General features: G+C 37.1%; 1 protein-coding gene across 6 annotated transcripts in view; it reads left to right on the top strand.

Annotated features, from left to right (window-relative positions):
• The window catches only part of PAN3 (poly(A) specific ribonuclease subunit PAN3), an 80,774-nt gene that overhangs the window by 37,912 nt on the left and 17,918 nt on the right, over positions 1–24,944 (top strand). For 5 of the 6 annotated variants that reach the window (XM_030477817.1, XM_030477813.1, XM_030477814.1 and 2 more), the window contains 7 exons: positions 5,221–5,371; positions 12,353–12,600; positions 13,154–13,258; positions 13,886–13,943; positions 15,090–15,251; positions 15,403–15,519; positions 15,625–15,726. In XM_030477817.1, coding sequence (XP_030333677.1) covers positions 5,221–5,371; positions 12,353–12,600; positions 13,154–13,258; positions 13,886–13,943; positions 15,090–15,251; positions 15,403–15,519; positions 15,625–15,726 — 943 coding nt within the window. The remainder of the gene's footprint in view (positions 1–5,220; positions 5,372–12,352; positions 12,601–13,153; positions 13,259–13,885; positions 13,944–15,089; positions 15,252–15,402; positions 15,520–15,624; positions 15,727–24,944) is intronic. The other variant, XM_030477812.1, reaches the window with a different exon arrangement.

The following is a 24,944-nucleotide window of genomic DNA, read 5'->3' as shown; positions in this document are numbered from 1 at the left end:
GTAATCCAGGAATCCTGGAAACGGAGGAATTGCAATGATGCGCTCTACATGAACTGAAGCTCCTCCTGTGACACATCTGCACATTTAAAACAACAGCAAAGAAACCCAGAAAACCTCAAGCAATAGTTTTGCGTGATTTTGGATTTTGAAGAGGTGTTCTGAAACCTATACAAAATGTAGACTGGTAGAGGACTGTCCTGCTTTATAGCATGGGTATACTTTAGTGCTGTTTTTCTGTAACCATTACAAGATTATGCAATTTGGGATGTCAGAACAGATCAGCATGAATTTAGAGGTGAAGGAGAACATAAAAAGAGAAGAACTAAAAGGCTTGTATCCAGTTTTTAGCATGGTAAGTACATTAGCACATCTTCCAAAATAAAATGAAATTGGCCTACTTTTTGCTTTAAGTAGCTGGTTTTGATTGAACATAGGACCAGAACCAATCAAACAAAGTGGTGTTAAAGTCACTGAAACAGAGGTGGTGGCTCTGCTGCTGCTGTACAGCTGTGCTGTGAGATGCGGAATGGGAAATGAGAGAGAGGGTGGTTTCCAGTACTCTTGTAGGATCCCTGCTCTTGTTGGGACCTTCTAGAGGCTCCATAACTTGTAGCATCCCTGTGATACAGTATACGTGGCACTTCAAGGATTCATTTATGAATGAATGCAGCAGTGTGGTCGTGGGAGTTTTATCACTGAGGAGCATGTATGTTGAAATTGATACTTGATGAAACAGGAATTTTCAATTTACTTCTGGATTACAGAAATCTGTTGAGATGTGTAGCTCCTCAACATACAGTAATGCTAGGTGCTCCTGTGTGGTTCTCCCAGTGATGGTCTTCAGACGAGATCTTAGCTTCCTCTTTACTTTCATCTGCACCTTCCTGGAGGAAGCCTTGAATTGTTTTTTTTTTTTGTGTCACCCACAAAATACTCCATTTCTTCCCCTCCACACTGTATTTCTTTTTATATCTTTAAAAGCATAAAAGCCACCAGACAAACTGTGCAGACAAACAACTTAAACAAATGAGTTGTTTTATAGTCCTCCCCCCATGTTTTACATCTCTTGTGGTTCCATCCTTACTAATGTTATCATGACTAAATTCAGCCTTCATTTCGACTGTATTTGTGTGTATTTTATAATATTTTGCATTCTCTGATGTACAGAAGTATAGAAATTGGTTTTGTATGTGGAGTTGGATGGACTCAGTTTTGTGGTCTGTCTTTGGAAGTTTGTCTGCAAAGCTGACTGAAAAGAGGCTCTTCTCTCTTTAAGAGAGCACAGACAATCTGAAAATAGGGCATTTTGGTGAAATTTCTACATGAAATCAGCCTGAGAATGCATGATGCAGGTATTAATTCAGATAATACGCAGGGAAGTTGCTTCCTTGCTATTGTCTGACAGTATTATTATGTATTTACTGGAAGAAGCAGGGGGAGATTTAAACTAACCTGGGTAAGAGGAAAAAGGCATGGTAGTAATCTTAGCAAATGTAAAAGTTGGTAGTTACTTTAGGTGGGTTGCTAGAAAAATCTAAAATAGCTGACACAGCTGTACTTGTTTCTGTTTAATGCTGTTTGAAAACATACTAATGTTTTGAAATAATTCTGTGTGTTCCTTTCTATAGAACACTTGCATTTGGAACTGAAAATGCAGTCTTTAGTTTGCTGCATAGTGCAGACAGTGCTAGTGCGCTTTGTGTTTCTTGTTTGGATTTTAGAAAGTGCATTCGCTGCTTTTGTTTTTAACATCACAGTATTGCATAATTCATTACATGTCCTCTAAGTACTTCTTGCATCTCCATTCTTTTAATTACTCCCAAGGTTTAATATAAGTCTTCAGTACCTGTTTTATCTACATTTTTTTACTGACCCCAATTTACTCAGACTTAAAATTTTAAGCCTGGTCTAGCATGAGTAAGATAGTTTGAGATGAATAATTAACTGAGATTTGTTTTAAAGCTGTGCTAGTGGGAAATTTAAACAACATACAGAACTAATTAGATGTAGATTATTTTCATTCATATCAAAATTTAATTTTTTTACTCAACTTCATTTTGGGAAGTTTGGTAGGATTCTAACAGAAAACCTGTGAAAATGCCCCATAGGATTTGAAAGCATAGTCCCCTTCAAGCTTACTATTGATAGAAATGTGAAACTAACACCAGAATTTACACTTTGTATTATGAGTTACCAAAGTGAAAGTGAGATATTTTTCCAGACCAAGAACATAATGGCCAATGATTCAAAAAATTAAGAATGCAGCTTCCTAATTTGGGCATATTCATCTGCTCATTAGGCATATTCAGGATTCATATGCTGCAGAATTAGGTTATCTACAAAGTTTTAAAAAAATAAAAGATTAAATATTAAAGAACTCATAGTGATATTCCATTCCTTCACTTCATCTAGTCTAGTCACTTATGCTAGCCTACATGCTATGAAAATGTTTGGGATTTGTTTTTTTATTTTGTTGAAAGCAAAATGTATGCAGAAAAGTTAGTGGCTTACTTCAAATGAAAACTTGTATGCTTTTGGAAATGTTTTAAGAACTGCAACTTCACATAGATGTAATGTATTTAAATGTGGCCTGGGGCTTAAGCTTCAATTTTCTGACAAAGTATTTACTAGTTTTGACCACAAATTACTAAATTTTGTTGTACTAGTTTGATTAGTTTATTCTGGCTGATGGCTGTAGATGGCTCAGGTGTGTTTTTCTGAATTTAGAAAACAGCTTGAATGTGGAAGAGTCTTTTAAAAATTGGAACCAAAAGTTAAATCACTATTTTTAACCAGTGAGGAAAGTCTTGGATTACAGCTTCATGTTTTGTAATATCGTAGAGGAGTAAACCAGGCTATTACAGTAAAGGGTCTAGCTCTGCAAATCAAAGCTGTTTACTGATATAAAATGCTACCATCAAAGTTATATAGAAACAACTCACTCTTAATCAGGTTTTGATTCTGATCCTGTACTGTGACACCATTGAATTTCTATCAGTTTGACCCACTGCTGTTTGTAATTCTATAGCATAAACCCAAACTGATCTAGCAGGCTCCTGGGTTTGACTCTTTTCTTGGATAAACTGAAACACCTACCAGCTAAAGTGGAGCTCTCGGGCAACTTCATCTTAAAATAATGGTGGATATATAAGTAACTTTCAGGGAACCAAAACTGGTCTATGAAAACTTGCAGAATGCATTTAGAAATAAAAAGCAGCCCTGTGCTGTAGGCATTGATTGAATCAGTTGGTTAATGTGATAAGAGTTTAGTCAGAATGGTATAGCTGAGATTATGCAAACTCTGTCAGTTGCCCTAGGAAAGGCTGAGGTTACCTTCCAGAAGGTGTCTTTTCTTCTACTTCCATGCTTCAGATTTTTTGCCATGTCCTGCCCTTGTTGCCTGTTTGACATGGTATTCAGGTGTGGTAGAGCTGTGAATGTGTTATGGCTAGTTTTAGCTGTGGAAAAACGTGGATCTTGCAGTTCTTTGAAATTACATGTTTTTAGCAAGATGCTACAAATTCTGTCCCTTGCTGTCCCAGTTGTTTGTTTGATGATGACTTTTCAGCTCTATCGCTATTTGGACAAATTCTACTTGGCTATTTACCATCTCTGTCATTTTCTCCAGTTTCAGTATAGATTTGGCTGAATGGTTTCATGCCAGATTTTATCTGGAGGAACATCATTCCAGTTTTTCTTTAAATGTAATTGAAGAGTTTTAAAACCCTTATGAACTTTTAACCCATGTAAATCTAAGTGTTTTACTTCACTGGTCTACATATTTGGTTATAGCTGTTCTTTGAATATTCAGACACATGCTCATATAGAATGACTAATATGTAACATCATAAGGTAGTTAGACGTTAAAATTTACTGTGTGATTAAAGGTGAAATATGATTATTCTTTGCTTTTAAACCTTAGAATCCTCTTTATTTTGCAGCTTTTAGAATCCTCTTGCTTTTCCAGTGCTTTGGAATAAATTATTACTACGATATTTGGCTGAAGTATTCAAATACAGATATTAAAAACAGGTTAACCCCAAAAAATACTTTTTCTCACTGTCTAAATTAGTATTTTGTAATTACACTTCTTTCCTAATTTGGCACTAACTTAACTTCTCTGACGCCACTTTATTCATATTGGTAAAAATCAATATTGGTAACTTAACTAAGAGATGTTATGTGTGGTCATTTTAAAACTGCCTAAACCCAAAATGCTCCAATATAATTTGCTTTAAAAAAACGTTATGGATTATTTTAACAGTATCTTTGTCTATTGGGAGTTGTTACCATCATCTCATTTTAACTCTTGCTTAGACTACTTTTGAGAGGTACTCTGAAGAGTACTTAATAAACCTAACTTTGTCAGTTAATAATCTTCAAGCTTTTCAGTGTGTTCATGTAATAATTGGCTTTACTTCTTGGCGTAATTTCTTTTTCTAATGCCTCTTGTAATTTGCTGTCCAATAATAAGCTTTTTGCCTTCTGAGCTCTAATTAGGATTTTCTTTTCCTAACCCTCCTTACTCTATAACAAACAAAAAACTCACCCCTAAACACCACCACTCCGAAACTCTACAAAACACTTTGCACAGATTTTAGTAGAAATTAAAAGCTGGTTGTGTGATATGTTTTATGTACTAATAAATAATGTATGTTTGACAGTCACTCTGCTGCTATTTGCTTCTGTGGTACCAAATCAAACGTCATTATTAAAGGTGCTACATAAATGGAATAGGTAATTAGAAGTTAACTTCACAAAAAAAAGGAACATATAGGACTATTTGAAATAGAGGTAGGGATAACTTCTTTAGTCGGAATAGCTTTTACTGCCTTAATTTGAAACTGTTCCTTAGATTGAGATGAAATCTCTAAGGTCGTGTAGGAAGCCTGTGTGGCAGTGGCAAAGCTTTCATTGGCAAGTCTGCTCTCCAGTTTTGTAACATAATGCTTATGGAAAGCCTTTCGCAAAGTATTAGTATGAACTCAAACATCAGCTGTTCATATGGAAAGCTTGCTAATGCTACTTCAGACATAAGCTAAAACACATTTAAATTTGTTAGTGCAGACCAGCTTCCAATATTGCCTGTTCTTGTCAGCATGCTGTATGTAACTTAAAAATATCCTCTGCACTTGGTAGGCTTACCTAGAAAGTATTTTCTACCGAATAGGCACTGTCCATTTCTTAATAAACATTTAATTTACATTTGTTTTTAAACAGACACCAAATCCTTCTGCAAGTGAGTTTGTTCCTAAAGGAGGATCAACCTCCAGGCTGAGTAATGTATCCCAGTCAAGTATGTCTGCCTTCTCTCAAGCCTTGTTCTCTCACCCCTCCATGGGAAGTCCTGCTACTGCTGGGCTAGCACCAGGTAAGTTGAGAGTAATGATTTCCAGTACAGTTACTTCTTCTAATGTCAAACATAACCTCATATAGATAGTTATGAGGTTTATTGGGTATAAATGTAGGCATCTCCTACTGTAGCTCCTAATTTTAAGTTAGTCTTCAAGCGTATAAACATGCAGGAACTTGGGATTTATCTTCCAGTAGTGTGGAAATCATGCTGCAGGCTGTGAAATCTGTTCAGCCGCAGTAGCACTGAAATTAACTCAGCTTAATTTACTCTGCCCTTTCTGGGAGAAGAGGTGCTGAATTACCACATACTGTGCTCTGTGCAGTCCTTGCCAGAGTAGTACCTGAAGTTGCTTTGAATTACTAGTCTAGAAATTCACTGCAGCCTAGAGTGAATGTGTTCTGTTTACCACACACAAACATACACTTTTGTTTCTAGAGAATGTAATCTGGAAGTAATGATTGTCACTAAAATCTTGATGAAAAATAAAAAGTAGAAGATAAACTTACTCTAAAATAATTGGCCTTGCAAAGTAGTGTTAATTGTTGTATCTGTCGTATGTAAACTCACTTTGAAGACCCATTTAAGATTATTTCACATGTTTGCAACTGTTACCAAAATGTGTTCCATGCAGGTATAGAATGTGCCAAGATTTTTTCATTTTTTTATTTTTTACACTTAAGAACTTCAAGCTCTTAATGCATCTTTTGGAATTCTGTTCTTAACAAGTTAGCTTAATTCTAATTTTTATTTTTTTAAATAAAATGAAATTGTTCTAAGATATAACCATCAGCAGATCTGGATATTACACATTGCAGATCCTTTAGCAAGCTTCTGCATGTACTTAAACCTTTGGCAATTTCTTGCCACTCCCAAGAAGCATTAGAAGGCTGCCAAAAGGCAGAGGGGCAAGTATTCTAAGTATTGTTTTTTAAACCAGTATTGTCAATTACCGTCTATTAGACAGAACGTCATTCTTTCCTGATGCCAGGGGATAAATCTCTATCAATGTGAAAGAAGGACTTAGCTTGCATGTTGTAACTATCACAACAGGCTAGGAAAGCGATTTGATGCTTCTGCTGACCAAATGAACATGTTGCAGTACTGTGTCTGATTGATACTATATTGTGCTGTGCAGTCTTATTGGAAAACTGTTGTGTTTATATGCCTCTCAGCCTTGTCACCTGGATTGAAAAGTGTATAAAGGATTAAATAGCATACAGTAAAATGATCTACTTTTGGAAAGTATCCAGTGGGGTCTCAGAGGGATCCTTCACAGTCCAATTTCTTTACTATCTGTAAGTAACACTTGAAAGGATAAGTAACACTGATGAAAGAAGTTAGCACAACGATTTGAGCTCCTAGAAATATAGTTGCCAATGCTGAAAACTGTCTAGGTTCAAATACTATTGTTTGTTTTATGGATGAGAGGGATGGGGGAGTATTCACAAGAGCTAACTTTAGGCAAAGTTGGCTTGTTTCCCTGCTCTTCCTGTATAATTAAAAAGAAAATAGAGTTCAGAGTAGGGACCTGGGCTGGGTGCTGTAGAAGCTTCTTTCTCTACGCTGAGTGCAGTATTCTCTGAACCTGAATGTCCTGTGTAAATAATACTCAGACACTTCTATTTAAATGGTTTAGCTGTTAATAGTATGCATCCACAGAAATTTCTGTTACCTCAAGATGAGTTAGGCGGTGCTCTTTCTAAAAGATTAGGCTCTTAAATAAGAAAGCAGTATTTAAGTGTGGCGTAACTACACCATTTAGGTCATACTGCCTGACAGAATAAAAAAAGATTTAAATCTGTTCTGATATTTTCATTAAAAATTAATCTGTTAGCTTTTAATAAGTGAAAACAAATTCAAGTGAAACCCATAACAAAGAGTTTGTGAGAGTTTTTCCTTTAAATAAAGGTAAGTTTTCTTCCAGTTAAATGGTGTATACTCTTCAGTAGAAAGTGTACACATTTCAGGAAGCTTGTAAGATTTAAGCATTTGCATGAGATTAAGATTGCTTACAGTACTTTACAGGACACTGGAGGAAATTAATGTGTCATAAGAAATAAGGAAATGTACTAGGAGTAATTTGTTAAAAGTTCCATAGTTTAATTCACCCATAACAAAGTAGGTAAATAATGAGAACAATCCTTTGATTTTCCTCTTGCGGATGGAAAAATTTAAGATATCTAATTTATAAGATTTCTGTTAAGGTAGGTGTAAATCAAAACCACTTTTGGCATCTAGTATTTCAAAGATAACTGTTCACAAAATTGATTGTCCCTGGAAAATGTTTTGCCTGTCTTATCAGTGGTACTGCAGAAATACTGGAAAAAATGACCACTGAAACCTAGCCTACTTTAATAGATACCTTGTATCCATACCTGACACATCCATTAGTGCATAGCATGAAGATTGTTACCCCTACTTTTATGTGTATTTATTTAGGTAAGTGCTTTCTAGCATAAGCTCAACACAGAATCGGTCTTCATCTCAATTGTGTTTAACAGAATACGAAGCATAATGAGATAAAATGCAACTTACACAAATAGCTGGAGCAGATTGTCCTGTTGAAGAGCATTGAACAAATCTCCATCTCGTCTCCAAACTTTCTTTCCTTAAGCTCCCTTGGATAATACCCTATTTTTGCTCATTCTATTCCCTTGCTGGCAAACTCATCCTGTTTATCATTTGTATGGGAAATTTAGTGAGTTGTTGTCAATCTTCAAACAGTACTCTTATTAACAAGCTTATTTTGCCCAGTTCTGTGTTGCGGTTTTAGAGTAATAGTGCCATTAAAATATGCAACAAAGCATATGAAAGAAATTATGAATGTCATCGAGGTGGTAAGACAACACTGTTGTGTTAAACTTCAGAGAGAACAGATGTATAGCTCCCAGCAGAGAAAACATTTGGCTTGGGTTCGCTTATGCTAGGTTATAGCTAAAGAGTAATGCGTTTGTTATCAATGGCAATGACAGTAAATTGCTGTTGCTTCTGTATTTAGTCCAAGACACACTCTGAGCTTATGCAGAACGTAAGAGGTCCTATTTCTCCTGCCAGTATGAACCTGCAAGGTTAGGAACCAAGAGCATGAAGGTGATGTGCTTGTGATCACTTTACACATCTCCATTCATGATGGGCTTATGAGAGTGTTGTTCTTGGAGCGCATGACCCAAGCTGGAAATGAAGCACTATCAGCTGAGCTTGTTTGAGTGGCCTAAGGCCTCAAGAGCTTGTTCTGACCTGCCGTATCAACAGTGGGGCAGCATTCTATGGAGAAAGTTCCGCAGTCATTCCAGAATAGCACAAGAAAGGAAGAAGGCAAAGAGACTGGAAAATTAGTTGGAATGGGTTTTTTTGGGGTGTTTTGGGTTTTTGGGGTTTTGGTTGGTTTTTTTGGGCTCCCCTCCCCCCTCCCGATCAAGGAGGAAAAACTGATGCCCATAAAGCTTAGGGAATTAAACAAGTTTAATTAGCTTAGAAATATACAGCTACAATGCTAATGACCTGATAGAAAGCTTCTTATAATAAAAATAAATACTTAAATTAATTAAAGGATGTTGCTTTAAGTTCTTGAAATAGTCTGGTTTTATTATTTACTTTGGTTTGTCATTCCTCAAAATGTGCCTAGTAGGCTGGAGTATCTCTAATGTATAGAATGTCGATGTGATAAAATGGTAAATGCTTAATTTTTGACCTCTAAATATTATAACCTTAGAGGCATAGGGATATAGTTGTAGATGAGTGGAGGAAAAAAAAGGGAGGGGGGAGGGGAAAGCTCAATGTTGTTTTGTCAGAATCACTGGTATGATATATAAGTAAAAATCAGATTATTAAAAACCAGTTTTTGCCTTTAAGTGAGTAAGTGTTGATATAAATTGCTATTCAAAACAGCTTGTTCTGTATTCACCACATTGTTAGCATCATATGTTCAGTACAGTCTTTTTCCTTCAGGATGAGCCAGTGGGAATATACATTCACCTTTTAATAGAGCCATTTTCCTTTATTTTCCTCTAATTCTATTTTGTTGTGGTTAAATATGAATATTAGTAAGGGTTTCACTGATTGAAATACTAATGAAATTATTGAGATCTGCATGAGTTTGTCCGTCCAATTGTTTGCTTCCGTAAGTACTTAGCTATACCTCAGTTTCACTGTATTAAGAGGTTTTCTTGTGATACTGCACTTTTAATAATTAATACTTATTTAGACTCTGCAGTATTTAGTGCAAGTCTCTCAGCAGAATCTATCACCTTCAATATTTGCTGCCTCAGCCTAACAGCACCCACTGCAGCACTAGCGAAAAATTTTCTGTAACTTGTGGTATACGTTCTAGTAGTATAAAACGAAACTGTAGTCAAGCTTGTTTCATATCTTGAACTTACTATGTATATTGGCGAATGAGAAGCCTGTATGTTCTGCCCACCAGATGATTTTAATTGAACTCTCAATGTCCTACCAAAATGAGACCTAACTGAGGCTGGAAGGGTATTTGAAAGAATTCACTTAACTCTCTTCTTCTTTCAGTCTTGCTTTAATACTCAAGCAAAGACATTGAAGTTTTATATTTGTAACTATTTTTGGCAGGAATATATTTTTTTTTTAATTAAATCTTGTAGTGGAAATTGTATCAGTAAGAACTGCTAGTGATTTTTTTTTTTTTTTTTTTTGAGAAACTTTCATTAGAAGGTCACAATATCATTAAAATGATCACTAAAGTGAGGTTGCAAGTTATCACTTTCATTTTTAAGATAGGATTTGCAGTATACTGTGTCTTGTATATCTAGTTTTTATTTTAAAGTAAGGGAAGACTGGTTAATTTTTCATTAGTATATATGAAGGCTGCTGGGTTTTGTGGTTTGGTTTGTTTTTTGTTTTTTCCCCCTCCCTGGTTTCTACAGTTGAATGTTTTATTGAAACAAAAGTTTCTTGAAGCCAGTTTTTTCTGTCTGGGTAGAAGATTACATGCTTGCAAGGACTTTGGTTAATACTGTATTTTATTGCAATGGAGTGGAAAAAGACATGTCAGTAACTTTCCCTAGATGAAGAGAATCCCTTGAATGTCCTAGACACAAATCGTAGAGCTGCTTCAGTTTTTTGTCCATAATTATCCATCCTTCAATTTTAATAGTAATACATTGTTTCCTTTGAAATTGCTCTTCCCCACCCCCAGTGGATTAAGAATGTATTCATGTTTTAGTTGTTTGTTAAAGATGTAACTATTTATACAGTAGCTACTGAAATATTTAAGTGTTACTCAGTTGCTCAAGGCAACTTTTACTGTGATGGAAACTTAGTTGATTTTGTAGCATAAACTAGTGCTGTCACAATGTGTAACATTTTATGGTCATTCAATTGATTTGTAAACAGATTTTTAGGACACTTATGTTACCATTCAGAAGTACTTTGAAATTAAACATTCAGAAGTACCTATTATAATTCACACTATTTAATGCAGTAATCAGTAAGCAGTTGTTCCACTATACTGCTTATCTATGTAAGGTATGTGTATACACACACATATATGGGTTAATATAAGAAAAAGTTCTGGCCCAGAAAAGTGTAGACTTTATATTTTGCATATTCTTATATTTTATATTTTTATAAAAAGAATAAATGACTGAAGAGACTCAACTAAAGATAATAAGGCAAAACTTTCTTATGGGTTATATTAAATAGTCTTGTTTATCATAGAATCATAGAATAGTTAGGGTTGGAAAGGACCTTAAGATCATCCAGTTCCAACCCCGCTGCCATGGGCAGGGATGCCTCATTCTAGACCATGTCGCCCAAGGCTCTGTCCAACCTGGTCTTGAACACTGCCAGGGATGGAGCATTTACCACTTCTCTGGGCAACCTGTTCCAGTGCCTCACCACCCTCATAAAAGTTTATGTTGGAACTATTCACTTTTCAAGAACAAAAGAAATAATTGTGCTGAATTAGTATGCATCGGTTTTGAGGTGTCAAAGTAGTACATGATTTGAGCTAAACAAAAGGTTACAAATATTCTTTCAATATAATTAGGATAATATAGCTTCTCAGTCACTTTTCCTTAACCACTGATTAAACCGTTAATACTAAAATTTTTACTTGCTTTTGTAGTTTGCTTAACAAAGAAGTAAACGTAGGAGGGATGAGACTACTGTAGGGACAAGACACGAATGTAAAAACACTCCTACATGTTACTGATGATGCATATTGAGAACTCTCGATTGAAATAACTAGTTTTTTGTAACTAAAAAGTGTGTATGTAATAAAAAAAGTTGCTTTTGCTTTTATTAGTCAGATATTGGCTTAAATTACTCTGGTTACCAGAGCTTATAAATGGGAGTAATTTAAGCCAATATCTGACTAATTCTCAGCTGTCAATAGAGCTTTAAATATGAAAGTTGTGCATTTTCTATCCTTTCAAAAAAAAGAATTTACTATGACTAGTAATGTTCTGACTGTTCAAGAAGAGAAAATACAGCCCAATTGGAGCAACAATAAATTTAAAAGATTCTTTCATTGGTGTTAGTCAGAACATCTGGATATCTAGGACCTTCTGCTAGTAACACTAGGAGTTTTTTTTGAAGGGTTATCTCTTCCTCACTAGTACCCTGGAAGGTTTATTGTAGCTTAGCAAACTCTGTTGACTGTTCATGTAACTATTACATAAGCATTTACTTATCATATTTTATCTTTTCACAGTTTAATAAACTCTCTTCTAGACACAGCATGAATTTGATTCTTCTCTGTACATCTGTGTCTTTCATTCTGGTTCTTCATGAGTAGATCAGAAGTTCTCAAGCTCTTTCTGAACTAAACAAAGATATTCGGGAAAATGTATCTGTTCAGTCTTACTCTTAATGTTTTACCTCTTAACTTTTCATATAGATGTAGCAATCCTAAAGCATCTCACCTGCTCAGGATATTATTGGTAGGGGAGGGCTGCTGTTTTTCAAACTGTTAATTTTTTGATGTCAGGTTTGATCAAGAATATCTTCCTGTGTTTCTTTAAGGAATGTCACTGTCAGCAGGATCTTCTCCTCTTCATTCCCCCAAAATAACTCCTCATACATCTCCTGCTCCTCGAAGAAGAAGTCATACTCCTAACCCAGCAAACTATATGGTGCCTACTAGTGCCTCTGCTTCTGTCGCTAATGCTGTCTCTCAGCCTCCATCTACTGGCCAGGTGATACAGAAGGAAACAGTAGGTGGAACAACATACTTCTATACTGATACAACTCCAGCACCTCTCACAGGAATGGTATGTTTGCTTTTAATACAGAAGTGTATGGAACTTCCAAATTCCGAATGGGTTGATACCACAGAGATTATTCTTTACACCTTGAAACCCTTATTTTGTATAAAGATTAGGCGTTTTAATTGTTATAATTGTTCTCCCAAATCACTGAAACTTAAGGACCTTTGTGTTGAGGGGCTTTTTTATGCAGCAATCAAAAGAAAGCGTTTTATGTACATCTCAGTGGTTACATATGTAATGAGAAAACATAAAAAATTCAGATTGCTTTTTTTTTTTCTGATAGGTTAAGTAACTTACATTTACAGTGGAGGGGAAAAGACAGTTACAAAAATGTTAAAATAACTATCTACATACATACTTCCCTCTTCCCTTCCTGAAGTCATTAGTAGTGAATATCACATAAGGAAATTGTAATGTATCTGACAGTATATTTGTAACACGTACTGTGCATAAAGACTTTGTAGTTCAGTAGTTCAAACTAAAAGGGTGACAAAACTCTTTGTTTTTCCTATCCTTTTGGATTTTAAACTGCTGCTTCAAATGTTTTGTTTTTCAGGTATTTCCAAACTACCACATTTACCATCCAGCTGCACCTCATGTTGCTTACATGCAGCCAAAAGCAAATGCACCTTCCTTCTTCATGGCGGATGAACTCAGACAGGTAAGATGATAGAGAAGTTAAAGGAAAATCACATATATTGGCAAAAACTAGAAAATCAATATTAGTAGAAGAGAAATAGCCACTCAGAATCTGTGCAGTCCATTTTCAGTATGGAGAATTTAAAAATTTTAAGTCCTGTAATAGATGGAGTACAACAGAGGGTGAAGGCTGATTACAACACATGTGACTGCAATCTAATCTGCATGCCATGATTTACTATTCACCTAAGTAGTCTTACTACTTGTGTAGTTTTGGTGTGCCTGAGTTCATCTATGTAGCATTCCTTTAAGCTGTAGTCCTATCCAGTTTTAAATCTTTCAGTGATATGAAAGTGTGTGCAGGGTTAGTTGATGAGCCCTTCTCTGAAGGCTGGCTGTGACTTTTATTTCGGTTTTACCGTGGTAAGTGCCTCTGTCAATGTTATCTCTAATTAATGTCTTCTGCAGATCCTTCCTTCAAGAATTTATATATTTTGTCATTGATGTTTTCGAACTAGTGCCCAGACACTTCCATCAACTTCCTATTATAGTACAAGTAGCTGGTACTTCAAAGACAGTGTACTGATAATTTATCAGAAATTATGACCAGAACTATAATGTTCAAAACTTGACTTATTTTGTTCTTCAGGAACTGATCAACAGACACTTAATAACTATGGCGCAGATTGATCAGGCTGATATTCCTGGTAAGTAAATGTTTCTTATAAACTAAACTCAGGTCATATCATTCTGTAACCTTGTGCATTCAACAATATTAACAACATCTTGTAAAAAAACAAGCACAGACTGTGGATAACCAGATAGTCAGTATTTCACAAATACAAATTTTTATTCTTGCTTCTATTATCTTTTTCTTCTGTAATTTTATTCTGTTTAGAAACTCTTTAATGGTTGGGAATACTTAAAATTGCTGAGAAAGGAAAAAAATCATTAAGGCAATAAAGCCTTCCGAAGAATAGTATAGTATTACTCTGTACGTATTCAATATTCCTCTAAAGGAGGCATAAATTTTCAAACTCTGTATATAAACTAGTAAATTAGTTTGTTTTGAAGAGAGAATTGGTTGGTTTGTCAGAGAAGGCTTTGTAGTATATGCTTCTCTTGCCTGACAACTAGTATTCATTGTAATTTGGCTTTTGGAGAATTTACAATTGACTGTCTTCAAATTGATTTAAACACATTGCCTTTTTATTGCAGCATCCTTCTCAAACATGTTTAATGTGATAATGATACAGTAAAAAAAATGCAGTTTAATTTACTAATCCAGATGAAGTACAACTGTGTATCTTCTTGTAAGGGTAATCTTTTAATTTGATTTGTAAACCTTCAGCACCTCTCTCTGCCTGTTTTCTAAACCAGTATGTTAAAGCATGTAAGATTCGGATTTGCTTTTTTTTTTTTTTTGTGATGAAAATGGGGTTCTTCCAGTGGTCTGAAGTCTGAGTGGAAATTGGTGCTTATTTATGATCTCTGCAGGAAAAAAACACCAAAGAAAGGTTAGAAGGGTGAATTTTAAAAGCAGATAAGAAAATGGCACATGGAATTTATGCATCTATTCTGTTGATTTTTTTTTTTTTATTTTTTTATTTTTTTTTTTTTTTTTAATTGGTGTCACTTTTTCTGAAGACAGCTATTTTAGCTCTGTGGAATCTCTTCCAGGAACCTATATGTTGGTATTAAAGAAAAATAGTGAATTTTAACTTTACGTGCACCAAAAAGATGGTGCAAAGAATTTATCTTTTAATGACACTCATTTTAATCTTCTCTGCTGCTGTGATAACTTTCTCAAAGTTAACTGATGCCTAATGTTTCTGTGTATAAACTGAGTTTAGCAGTTCCTGCGGAAGTGGACAGCTACCACAGCCTCTTTCCTTTGGAACCACTGCCACCGCCCAATCGGATACAGAAAACAAGCAACTTTGGGTACATTACATCATGCTATAAAGCTGTAAATAGTAAAGATGACCTGCCGTATTGCCTTCGGAGGATACATGGTGAGAAAAATGGAGTTGGCTCAATAGGACTAGCATTCCTCAGCATGCTCATCATAGTTTAACATCTGGTTGCTTTTCAGTAAAAATGTTAAAGTAAAAAATTCTCCCTCAAAACATTACATTTTAAACCATGGGTTTTGTTCTTTTCAAGGTTTTCGTCTTGTTAACACAAAGTGCATGGTATTGGTTGACATGTGGAAAAAAATTCAGCACTCAAATATAGTAACTTTGCGTGAAGTGTTTACCACTAAAGCGTTTGGAGAACATTGTAAGTTTTTTGTTAGTCCCCTCCCTTCCCCCCCACCCGAAATGTGTTGAGGCTTTTTTCTAAATATACTTGAGTTAGTAATTGTCACATGTTTCTATTTTTAAGCTCTTGTGTTTGCATATGATTTTCATGCTGGAGGAGAGACCATGATGAGCAGACACTTCAATGACCCTAGTGCTGATTCCTATTTCACAAAACGAAAATGGGGTAAGGAAAATACATTATAATACAATACTTCTGTAAACTATTTCCAATATTTAAGCAGTAAATATTCATCAGAAATATTTGTTCAACTTAATTTTTTAGCTAGTCAATTCTGTCATATCATAAGCTGACTGGGATCAGTGAGCTCTTCTTTGCTTCCTATTTATAAATTTCTTTTTAATTGAAAAAAGAAAAAGCATAACGAGAGTTAAAAGTTAAAGGACAAGTCTAACAATGAACAACTTTTCTGGTCACATTTGACTTACGAATAATTTTCAAAACTGACATCAGTTTGTAAGGGAATTACAGTTCTTTGACAGGGAAGTAAGTTTGAACGGGATTGGGAGCCAAGAACTTTGAGGTCCTAGTTGCAGGTCTGTCACTGAGTGACACCAGACACTTATTGGAGATATTTCCAAAATTGTAAGACACATGTTATATCAATTTGATGCTCACTGTTCAGGTGCCTCCACTTATATTCCTCCACAGCCCCCTCCCCCCCCAAGTATTATGAGGACTGATTAGTGTTTTATTTCAAGTTTTGAAATGTGAAGTACTAGTTAAGACAAGAAATAAATTGAAAAATCCCTGTAACACACATTCTGTTCAGACACAAACTTCACATAGGTCTGATTTTTATTCTTTTTTTTCAGATTTATACTATGGCTTCAAAGGAGTCACTAAGGCTACATCTACATTCATAAATAAAATCTGTCACAGCATGATCTGTGGCTCAGCAAGTTGCCCAGCAGAGCTCATATCCATATGGCTAAAGCCTCTTCCCCTCCTAAACAGTATGCTGTCAATCATACTGCCTATTTGGACCACTTTGTGACCCGTGCAGTCCCACAAAGTGCATCCAGGTATTGTCTGGATCACAACAGGCCAAAGCTGTTAGTAAAGCCCAGTGCCATTCTCAGAGACGGAGAGAGAGATTGTCACACCTGAATAGTATCATAGAAAGACTTAGGGTAGGAAAGTACCCTCGGAGTATATTTGGCCCAACTTCCTGCTCAATGCAGGACTAGCCCTGAAATTAGGTCCACTGGTAGAGATGATCAGAGGGCTATGACCTCGTCTTGCTTGTTTTATTGGAGTATGTGTTCCCTAAATGTCTTTAGGTGGTTAGTGTATCCAGAAAACCAGCAGCTAAGGTTTCTTCTTTCTTCTGCCATTTGAAATGAGAGCCTTTAGAATCATAGAATGGTTAGGGTTGGAAAGGACCTTAAGATCATCTAGTTCCAACCCCCTGCCATGGGCAGGGACACCTCACACTAGACCATGTTGCCCAAGGCCCTGTCGATGCCAGCCTTGAACACTGCCAGGGATGGAGCATTTGCCACTTCTTTGGGCAACCTGTTCCGGTGCCTCACCACACTCACAGTAAAGAACTTCTTCCTTATATCTGACCTGAACTTCCCCTGTTTCAGTTTAAACCCATTACCCCTTGTCCTATCACTACAGTCCCTAATGAAGAGTCTCTCTCTTGCATCCTTGCAGGCCCCCTTCAGATACCAGAAGGCTGCTATGAGGTCTCCACGCAGTCTTCTCCAGGCTGAACAGCCCCAACTTTCTCAGCTTATGTTTGTATGGGAGGTGCTCTAGCTCCCTTATCATTTAGCTGTGAATTCAATCTGTTTCAAACATTGACTGAGAAAACTTTGATTACCAGATAGCCAAGTATAATGAATTAGTAGTGTGTGAATACATTCAAAGGCTTGTAGATCCCTTATGTACTGAATAATTTCCATTGGCTTTGCCCAAAGCTGACTTGTATAAGCGAGGTTGGAACTTGAGTTCCACCACTGGTTTTGGTAGTAATATCTCAGCTGGAAGAAACCCTGGTTTGACATGTCATATCTTGAGGCAAGTGAAAGAATGCAATTACAAATTCAATGAGCCTTGTGTGAAACTAACTTGGTAGGATAAACCTGGAACACCTACTGCCAGGTTAATGACTATTACATGCAGTACTAGACTTCTGAATGTCTCCCATGGTTTTCAATTTCCGTGAAAATCAGTCCCTGTTATATTTTTATGTCTCTCTAGAGTATTATAAAAAAAGATATCTCTTCTAGATAAAATAATAGAAGTTATTATAAAATTCTTGGAGACACATTCGTTTGTCTCACTGGAAAAGAGTTAAGTTTTGCTCTTATAAAAGACAGTCATGTCTCATCTATCAAAGTTCTTTCAAGGAAGCTCCAGTAGATAACATCTTGGCTTTCTATGATGTCTATCAGAGTCTCTAAAAAAACCTAAGTGACCATGAGACAAAAGAGAAAGTCCTCAATTAATAACTGGTTAGAACATAAGAAACAGAGTAAGAGTGAACAGTGAAGGGAGATCACAAGAATATGTGCTGGGAGTTGTATTTCTTAACCCATTTGCTTGTTTGCTTTGAAGATAAATAATGGTCTGTCAAAGTTTGCTGGTAATACCAAATTATTTTGATTGTTAAAAAAAAAAAAAAGGCCAATTGTGGTGGATTGCAGAAGGATCTTACAAGACTTGGACTCTTGGCAGTAATCTAGCAGGTGATGTAATGTAAACAGATGTGATCGAGGGAAAACAACTCTAAGCTTCAAACATAAAATGACGGCCTCTGTGGTGGCTGTTGCCACTCAATAATAGATCTGGGGCTATAGTTAAGTAGATTAAGGAAAATATTGTCCCCTTGCTGAATAGCTGTAAACAGGAAATGCATTGTTGCAATTCAAAATGTGGGTGTATCATAGGCTCATATCTGTAGTTGTGGTCCTCCTTATACATTTTGAAAGGTGTAGAAGAAGAGCAAAGAAGTTAAGATGTGACAGGGATGATCAAAGGCATGGAGCACTTCTGTGTGAAGAATGGCAAGGTGGATTAGTACTTGTCTTGCTCTTAAAGATGGACAGGAATGTGATGGGGTTAAAAATTTCTGGAATATGGTAGGTATCTGGATAATCATCAGGGATAAAGAAAAAATGAATAAGCAACAATAGTTTCTATTTCTTCTAGCCTAAAACTAGGGAATGACAAATGAAACTAGCCAGGTAACAAATTCAAGACCCTTGTAAAGATAATTAAGCCATGGAACTTTATCACAGATTATTGTGGATGTTTGGCTGGGTTTGAGGGGAAAGTGGGATTTACTCATGGAGGAGAAATACTTGAGGACTGTTAATTGCCAAGACACTGTTTCTAGCTCAGTAGTTCTCTGAGCTGCAAATTGGGGGCTAGTAGAGTATTTCATTTCTTTATGTTCATATGCTCAGGTATCCATTGCAAGCTATTCTTCTAATTTTACTCTTATGTGTCTTTGAAGCAGGCTAGTAGGCTATCTGGATCATTTATTTGACCTACTATAGTTTCCTCCTATAGGTAGGGATAAGATACCAATTTCTGTTCAGCCAAACCAAAGTATTATTTAATTAGAATGAACTGTTGTGGCAGAACCTATAGGGATGTGTAAGGAAGATAACTTTCTACTGCCTGTGGCACTTCTCATAACCTGCTCTTCACTCTTTTTATTAGATAAATTAAAGTCACCTGAAATTCCCAATTTTGCCAAATCATTCTGCACATCTTTGCTTTGGCCTTTCTTTTTTGGTAACTGCTGCTTTCTAGCTTGGTCCTCAGTAGAAGGAGCAATTTAAGAGAGAAAAATAAGATTGCATACCTATAACTTGATTTCTCAGAATTGCCTGCCTTCACGGATCCTTTCTCCATCCCCTCACAGAGTTTCTTGGCCGTCTGCCTGCCTAGAGGAGACTCCCAAGAGAAGCAGGGGAATGGATGGAAGTTGGGTACTCTGCAGCATGAGGCCCAGATTAGTACAATTGCTTTTAAAGGTTTTAGGAGGCACAACACTGTGAACCTGATCAGTGAACTCAGAGAATTTGATTTCAGGTATGCAACCTTATTTATGTTGAACACTCCAGTTGGCAACACAAGACTTTGACAGTTAAAAGATGAGGATTATGGTTTAAATAGCTGTTGTGCATGTCACTGGTGTCAGTGTGGTCAGTCTTGGGCTTTTTTTCTTTTTGCTGTGTTATTTACAGACCCTGTTACAGAACTATTTTGGAAGGGGTTTGGTGTGTGTGGGGGGAAAAATAGCAGCTTACGTTGATTTTTATACTGTAAACTAATGTCTTTGTTACTTCAGAATGCTACTGAATTTATAGCTTGTGTACTTTATGCAGTGAGAAACCATCTTTCTTTAGGTGGAACAGTGTGGTAGTCCAATGTTCTGTCATATTTTACTAAATTCACAAAAGTTTTAAAATTGGGAGTCTGACTTTTTGGTTAATTGTTCTTCAAAGTACATATATTTGAAAAGTGTCTTTTTGTTTGATTCTCATACCTCATATTGCCTCAATACTCTTTTTCTATCAGAAGTGCCTAAACATTAATTCTGTTGTTCTGGAACTTGTTGGGTTTCTTCAACCTTTCTGATACTTCTCAGCTTCAGATTGTAGTACATCTAGTGCATTTATCTCTGCAGAAATGATCTCTTTAAATTAGCAAGTTAAACCAGAAGTACTGGGATGTTTTTCTTAACAGTCCAATAGTTAAATGGCAAACCACATTCTGAATGTACGTACTTTAAAACAATGGGCTACAGAATCCTGGCAAATCAACAGTAACTATCCACTGCTGCCAATAACATTTTCTCTTTATCCTGATGAGTTTCTGTGGTTGGCAGAGATAAGCATGGCTTTGATATGTCCTTTGGTCTGTTTATTAAAAGCTCTCTGAGTAATTAAATGCTGGCGTACATGCTGTTAATAATTTTCAGCATCACAGACTCTGCTTTTCAGCAAACAGATACTTTCTAATGAAGATAGGCAAGTTTCCTGGATCTTGTTTTCCTTTGTCGTACATAATGCACAAAAAGGGACTTCATTGCTGACATTAGTTTTTGCATCCTCAGTTGCTGAATGGTTTTTTTTTTTTTCTTCGTAGAATACCCATTTCATTGAAAAAGAAATGTTGAGTGCTTAGACTGTTATGAGGAGAAAGAATATATGAATATTGAAAGTCAGGGTGATGATGTGAGGGCAAAATATGTGATTTGTAATTATCCTAAAATATCTATGCGAAAAGCTGCAACTCTTTCAGAGTAAATTCAAATTTTCAGTATCTTCAGGGGTTTTTTTTTTTGGTTTTTTTTTGGGGTTTTTTTTGGTTTGATTTGTTTTTTGTTTTGTTTTGGTGTTTTTTTTTTTTTTTTTTTTTTTACAGAATATAGTGCTAAACTGGTAGTTCAGAACCTTTCTAGATTTTGAAAAATGGGAAATGTAAAACTAAAGCCCAAGTTTCTTTGGAGGAGGGGAAATGAAGGCTACTGCATTTTTATTTTTACTGTACTTTCAGTACTTTAACTCAGGAGCAGAAAGAAAACACTGAACAACTCTCAATGTAAAAAACTGATTTACAGACCTGAGGGGTTCAATTCAGTGACCATCTAAATCTTTCATTGGGCTTCTGATTTTTCTCATAACTGTGATGTGAATTGGTGTTTGTTAGCATGCTTTCTGGCAGTGTTCCTGATGATGTAAAACAGGTCTTACTGCCAGTGGTCCCAGCTCTTCCTTCCACCCTGGGACTATCTCTGGCTTTAGCGTTGCTCTGGGGAACTGAATTTCATTTAAATGTTTTTTTAGCAAACAATAAAGTAGTATACACATGCATAACACTGCAAAAGCTACACTTCTTATTCCACTGAGAGCATTATACCACAGAACTTAAATATATAAAAGTGCTGACAATGATTTTTATCTTAATGCGGCAAGGAGAAATAATGGATAATCTGTGGGTTTTTTTAAATGGCCATTGTTACATTTTTTAATCTTCTTCATTAATATCTATGTTCTGCACCTCAAAGAGATTAAAGTAGTGCGAGAGGTGAGTCTGCCCTGCAGTAGGTGGGAAGAGCATGTGAAATTTTGCATGTTCTGGCAGTGGATTCAACCTGTGGTGGGAAGCCTTTTTCAAATCAACCATGAAATATTTAAAATACCACTTTTTGGAGTAAAGTAGTTCTGATAATTTTTGCACTGTTTTCTTATGTTCTTATGATGTTTTCCACTGTGTTCAGCACTGTTTGGAAAGCTTTCAGCTGTGTGTTTTGCCTGAAGAGTTAGCTTTAGGGTCTCATCTCCTTGGGTCCTTGCCCAAGTACCATCTGGGGCAGGCCTGGTGGGCCTCGTGGGACAGACTTTGTAGCGAGCATTGCAGGAAACTGAACTGCTTTAGATCTTGCTTGTTTTAAACAGATAGATATGTAGGAGGGCATTTCAAAACTGATTCCTCTAGCATTTTAGCTTGTACCTTTAGTGCACAGGAACGTGGGGTGCTGCCAACCAGTCTGAAAGCAGCAGCCTAGACTTGGCTGTAGGACCTAAGTGATTCTTTCCAGTAGTAAAATAATGTTGTTGCTTGATTGGGGTTTTCTGATGGAGGGAAGAAGCTGTGTTGAAGTCAAACTTGATCTTTCAGCTTTTCAGCATAAAGTTGAATATTCTCTTGCTTACATTGCCTGTATCTGAAAATCAAAGAACAAGTAGTGGTGTTGCACACAGAAAAATAACTCCTAAGATTTGACTTTTCTCTCTTTGGCATGTTGTAGCAAGATTTCTGTTCTGGACTTACTTATTTCATACAGATATAACTCTGTCTTACAGTGTCCATACACATTCCTGTTAAACATAGCACACACATTGCTGTTCATGAAATATAAAGTATATCCTATAGCAAGTAGTAACTAGAGAGTCTTGATGAAGGAGGTGATATCTCCTCAATCATTTTATATCATAATTTTTGTCATGCTGAAGAAGAGAGAATCATGAGGGAAATAAAGTTTGCTATGTGACACTTCTGGTATGCTGGTTTGTGGGAAGTTATTTGCATAATGATTCATCAGGAGGCCAGAAAAAACATCTCATTATATTCAGCCTTCAGTAGACATGCCAGGCTTGTTGCTATTTAAAGGAGTTGGTGTCTTGATTTTGTAATCTAAACCAAAGCACCTTAAAACTGAAAAATGAACCAAGTTTATAAACAAACAAAAGCTCAGAAATGAAAGCTGGGAATATTCCAAGCTTTCAACCTAAATCTGTAAAATCAGATTTAGGTTGATCAACCCTAAATCTGTAAAATTTCCAAGTTAAAAATTTTCAGTAAGGAGTTTCATTTTCTTTAACTCCTGCATATATTTGTGCGTGTTTTTATGTACACATGCAAGTGCACAGCTGTTAATATGCTCCTGTAGGGAGAGGGAGGGAAAAAAAAACCCCAACAACAAAATCCAGGAAATAAGTGTTTGGAGGAGAGGAGTGCAGCCAGTTAGAATTGAGTCTGGCCAGGGATGTCAGAGATAACAGGAAAGGCTTCTATAGGTTTGTTGCTAAGAAAAGACACACTAAGGATAAAGTGGGCCCCCTCTGCAAGGAAATGAGGGAACTGGCTACCCTGGATTTGGAGAAGGCTGAGGTTCTCAATGACTTCTTTGCCTCAGTCTTCACCAGCAAGTGCTCTGACCACACTGCTCAAGTCTTGGAAGGCAAACGCAGGGACTGTGGAAATGAAGACCTTAGGCCCACTGTAGGAGAGGATCAGGTTTGAGATCGTCTTAGGAACCTGAATGTGTGTAAGTCCATGGGACCTGATGAAATCCATCCGTGGGTCCTGAAGCAGCTGGCAGATGAAGTTGCCATGTATGTGAAAAATCGTGGCACTCAGGCGAAGTTCCTGATGACTGGAAGAAGGGTAATATAACCCCCATTTTCAAGAAGGGGAAAATGGAAGATCCAGGAAACTGCAGACCAGTCAGTCACCTCTTGCCTGGCAAAATCCTGGAGCAGATCCTCCTGGAAAACATGCTAAGGCGCATGAAAAATAACAAGGTGGTTGGTGACAGCCAACATGGCTTCAGTAAGGGAAAATCGTGCCTGACCAATTTGGTGGCCTTCTGTGATGGGGCTACAGAACTGATGGACAGGGGCAAAGCAGTTGATGTCATCTACCTGAACCTGTGCAAAGCGTTTGACACTATCCCACATGACATCCTTGTCTCTAAGTTGGAGAGACATCAATTTGATGATGGACCACTTGGTGGAGAAGAATTGGCTGGATGGCCACATGCAGAGAGTTGTGGTCAGCGACTCAATGTCCGACTGAAGACTGGTAACGAGTGGTGTCCCTCAGGGGTTGCTGTTGGGACCGATCTTGTTCAACATCTTTGTCGGTGATGAACAGTGGGACTGATGCACCCTCAGCAAGTTTGCCAACAATGCTAAGCTGTGTGGTTTGGTTGATATGCTGGAGGGAAGGGATGCCATCCAGAGGGCCCACCTGTGAGGTGGGCTGATGCCAACCTCTTGAAGTTCAACCAAGCCAAGTGCAAAGTCCTGCACCTGGGTCGAGGCAATCCCAGGAACAGTTACAGGTTGGGTGGAGAAGAGATTCAGAGCAGCCCTGCAGAGAAGGACTTGGGGGTGTTGGTTGATGAGAAACTGAACATGAGCTGGCTTCAGTGTGCGCTCGCAGCCCAGAAGCCAACGGTGTCCTGGGCTGCATGAAAAGAAGTGTGACCAGGAGGTCGAAGGAGGTGATCCTGTCCCTCTACTCTGCTCTTGTGAGATCTCATTCAGAGTACTGTGTACAGTTCTGTTATTCCCAACATAAGAAGGGCATGGGAGCTGTTGGAGCAAGTCCAGAAGAGGGCCACAAGGATGATAAGGGAGCTGAAGCACCTCCCATACAAACATAAGCTGAGAAAGTTGGGGCTGTTCAGCCTGGAGAAGAGAGGGCTGCGTGGAGACCTCAGAGCAGCCTTCTGGTATCTGAAGGGGGCCTGCAAGGATGCCGGGGAAAGACTCTTCATCAGGGGCTGTAGTGATAGGACAAGGGGTAGTGGGTTTGAACTTAAACAGGGGAAGTTCAAGTTGGATATAAGGAAGAAGCTCTTTACTGTGAAGGTGGTGAGACACTGGAACAGGTTGCCCAAAGAAGTGGTAAATGCTTCATCCCTGGCAATGTTCAAGGCCAGGCTGGACAGGGCCTTGGGCAACATGGTCTAGTGTGAGTTGTCCCTGCCCATGGCACGGGGGTTGGAACTGAATGATCTTAAAGTCCTTTCCAACCCTAACCTTTCTATGATCTTTATTTTTTCATCTCTGGCTCAGTATTACTCAAACTCTTTGCAGTATAGAATTTGGGGGTGTGTTTCTTCT

The sequence above is a fragment of the Strigops habroptila genome, chromosome 2 (genome assembly GCF_004027225.2).
Source record: "Strigops habroptila isolate Jane chromosome 2, bStrHab1.2.pri, whole genome shotgun sequence".
Taxonomy (NCBI): Eukaryota; Metazoa; Chordata; class Aves; order Psittaciformes; family Psittacidae; genus Strigops; species Strigops habroptila.
This window is presented reverse-complemented; position numbering and strand designations above follow the sequence as displayed.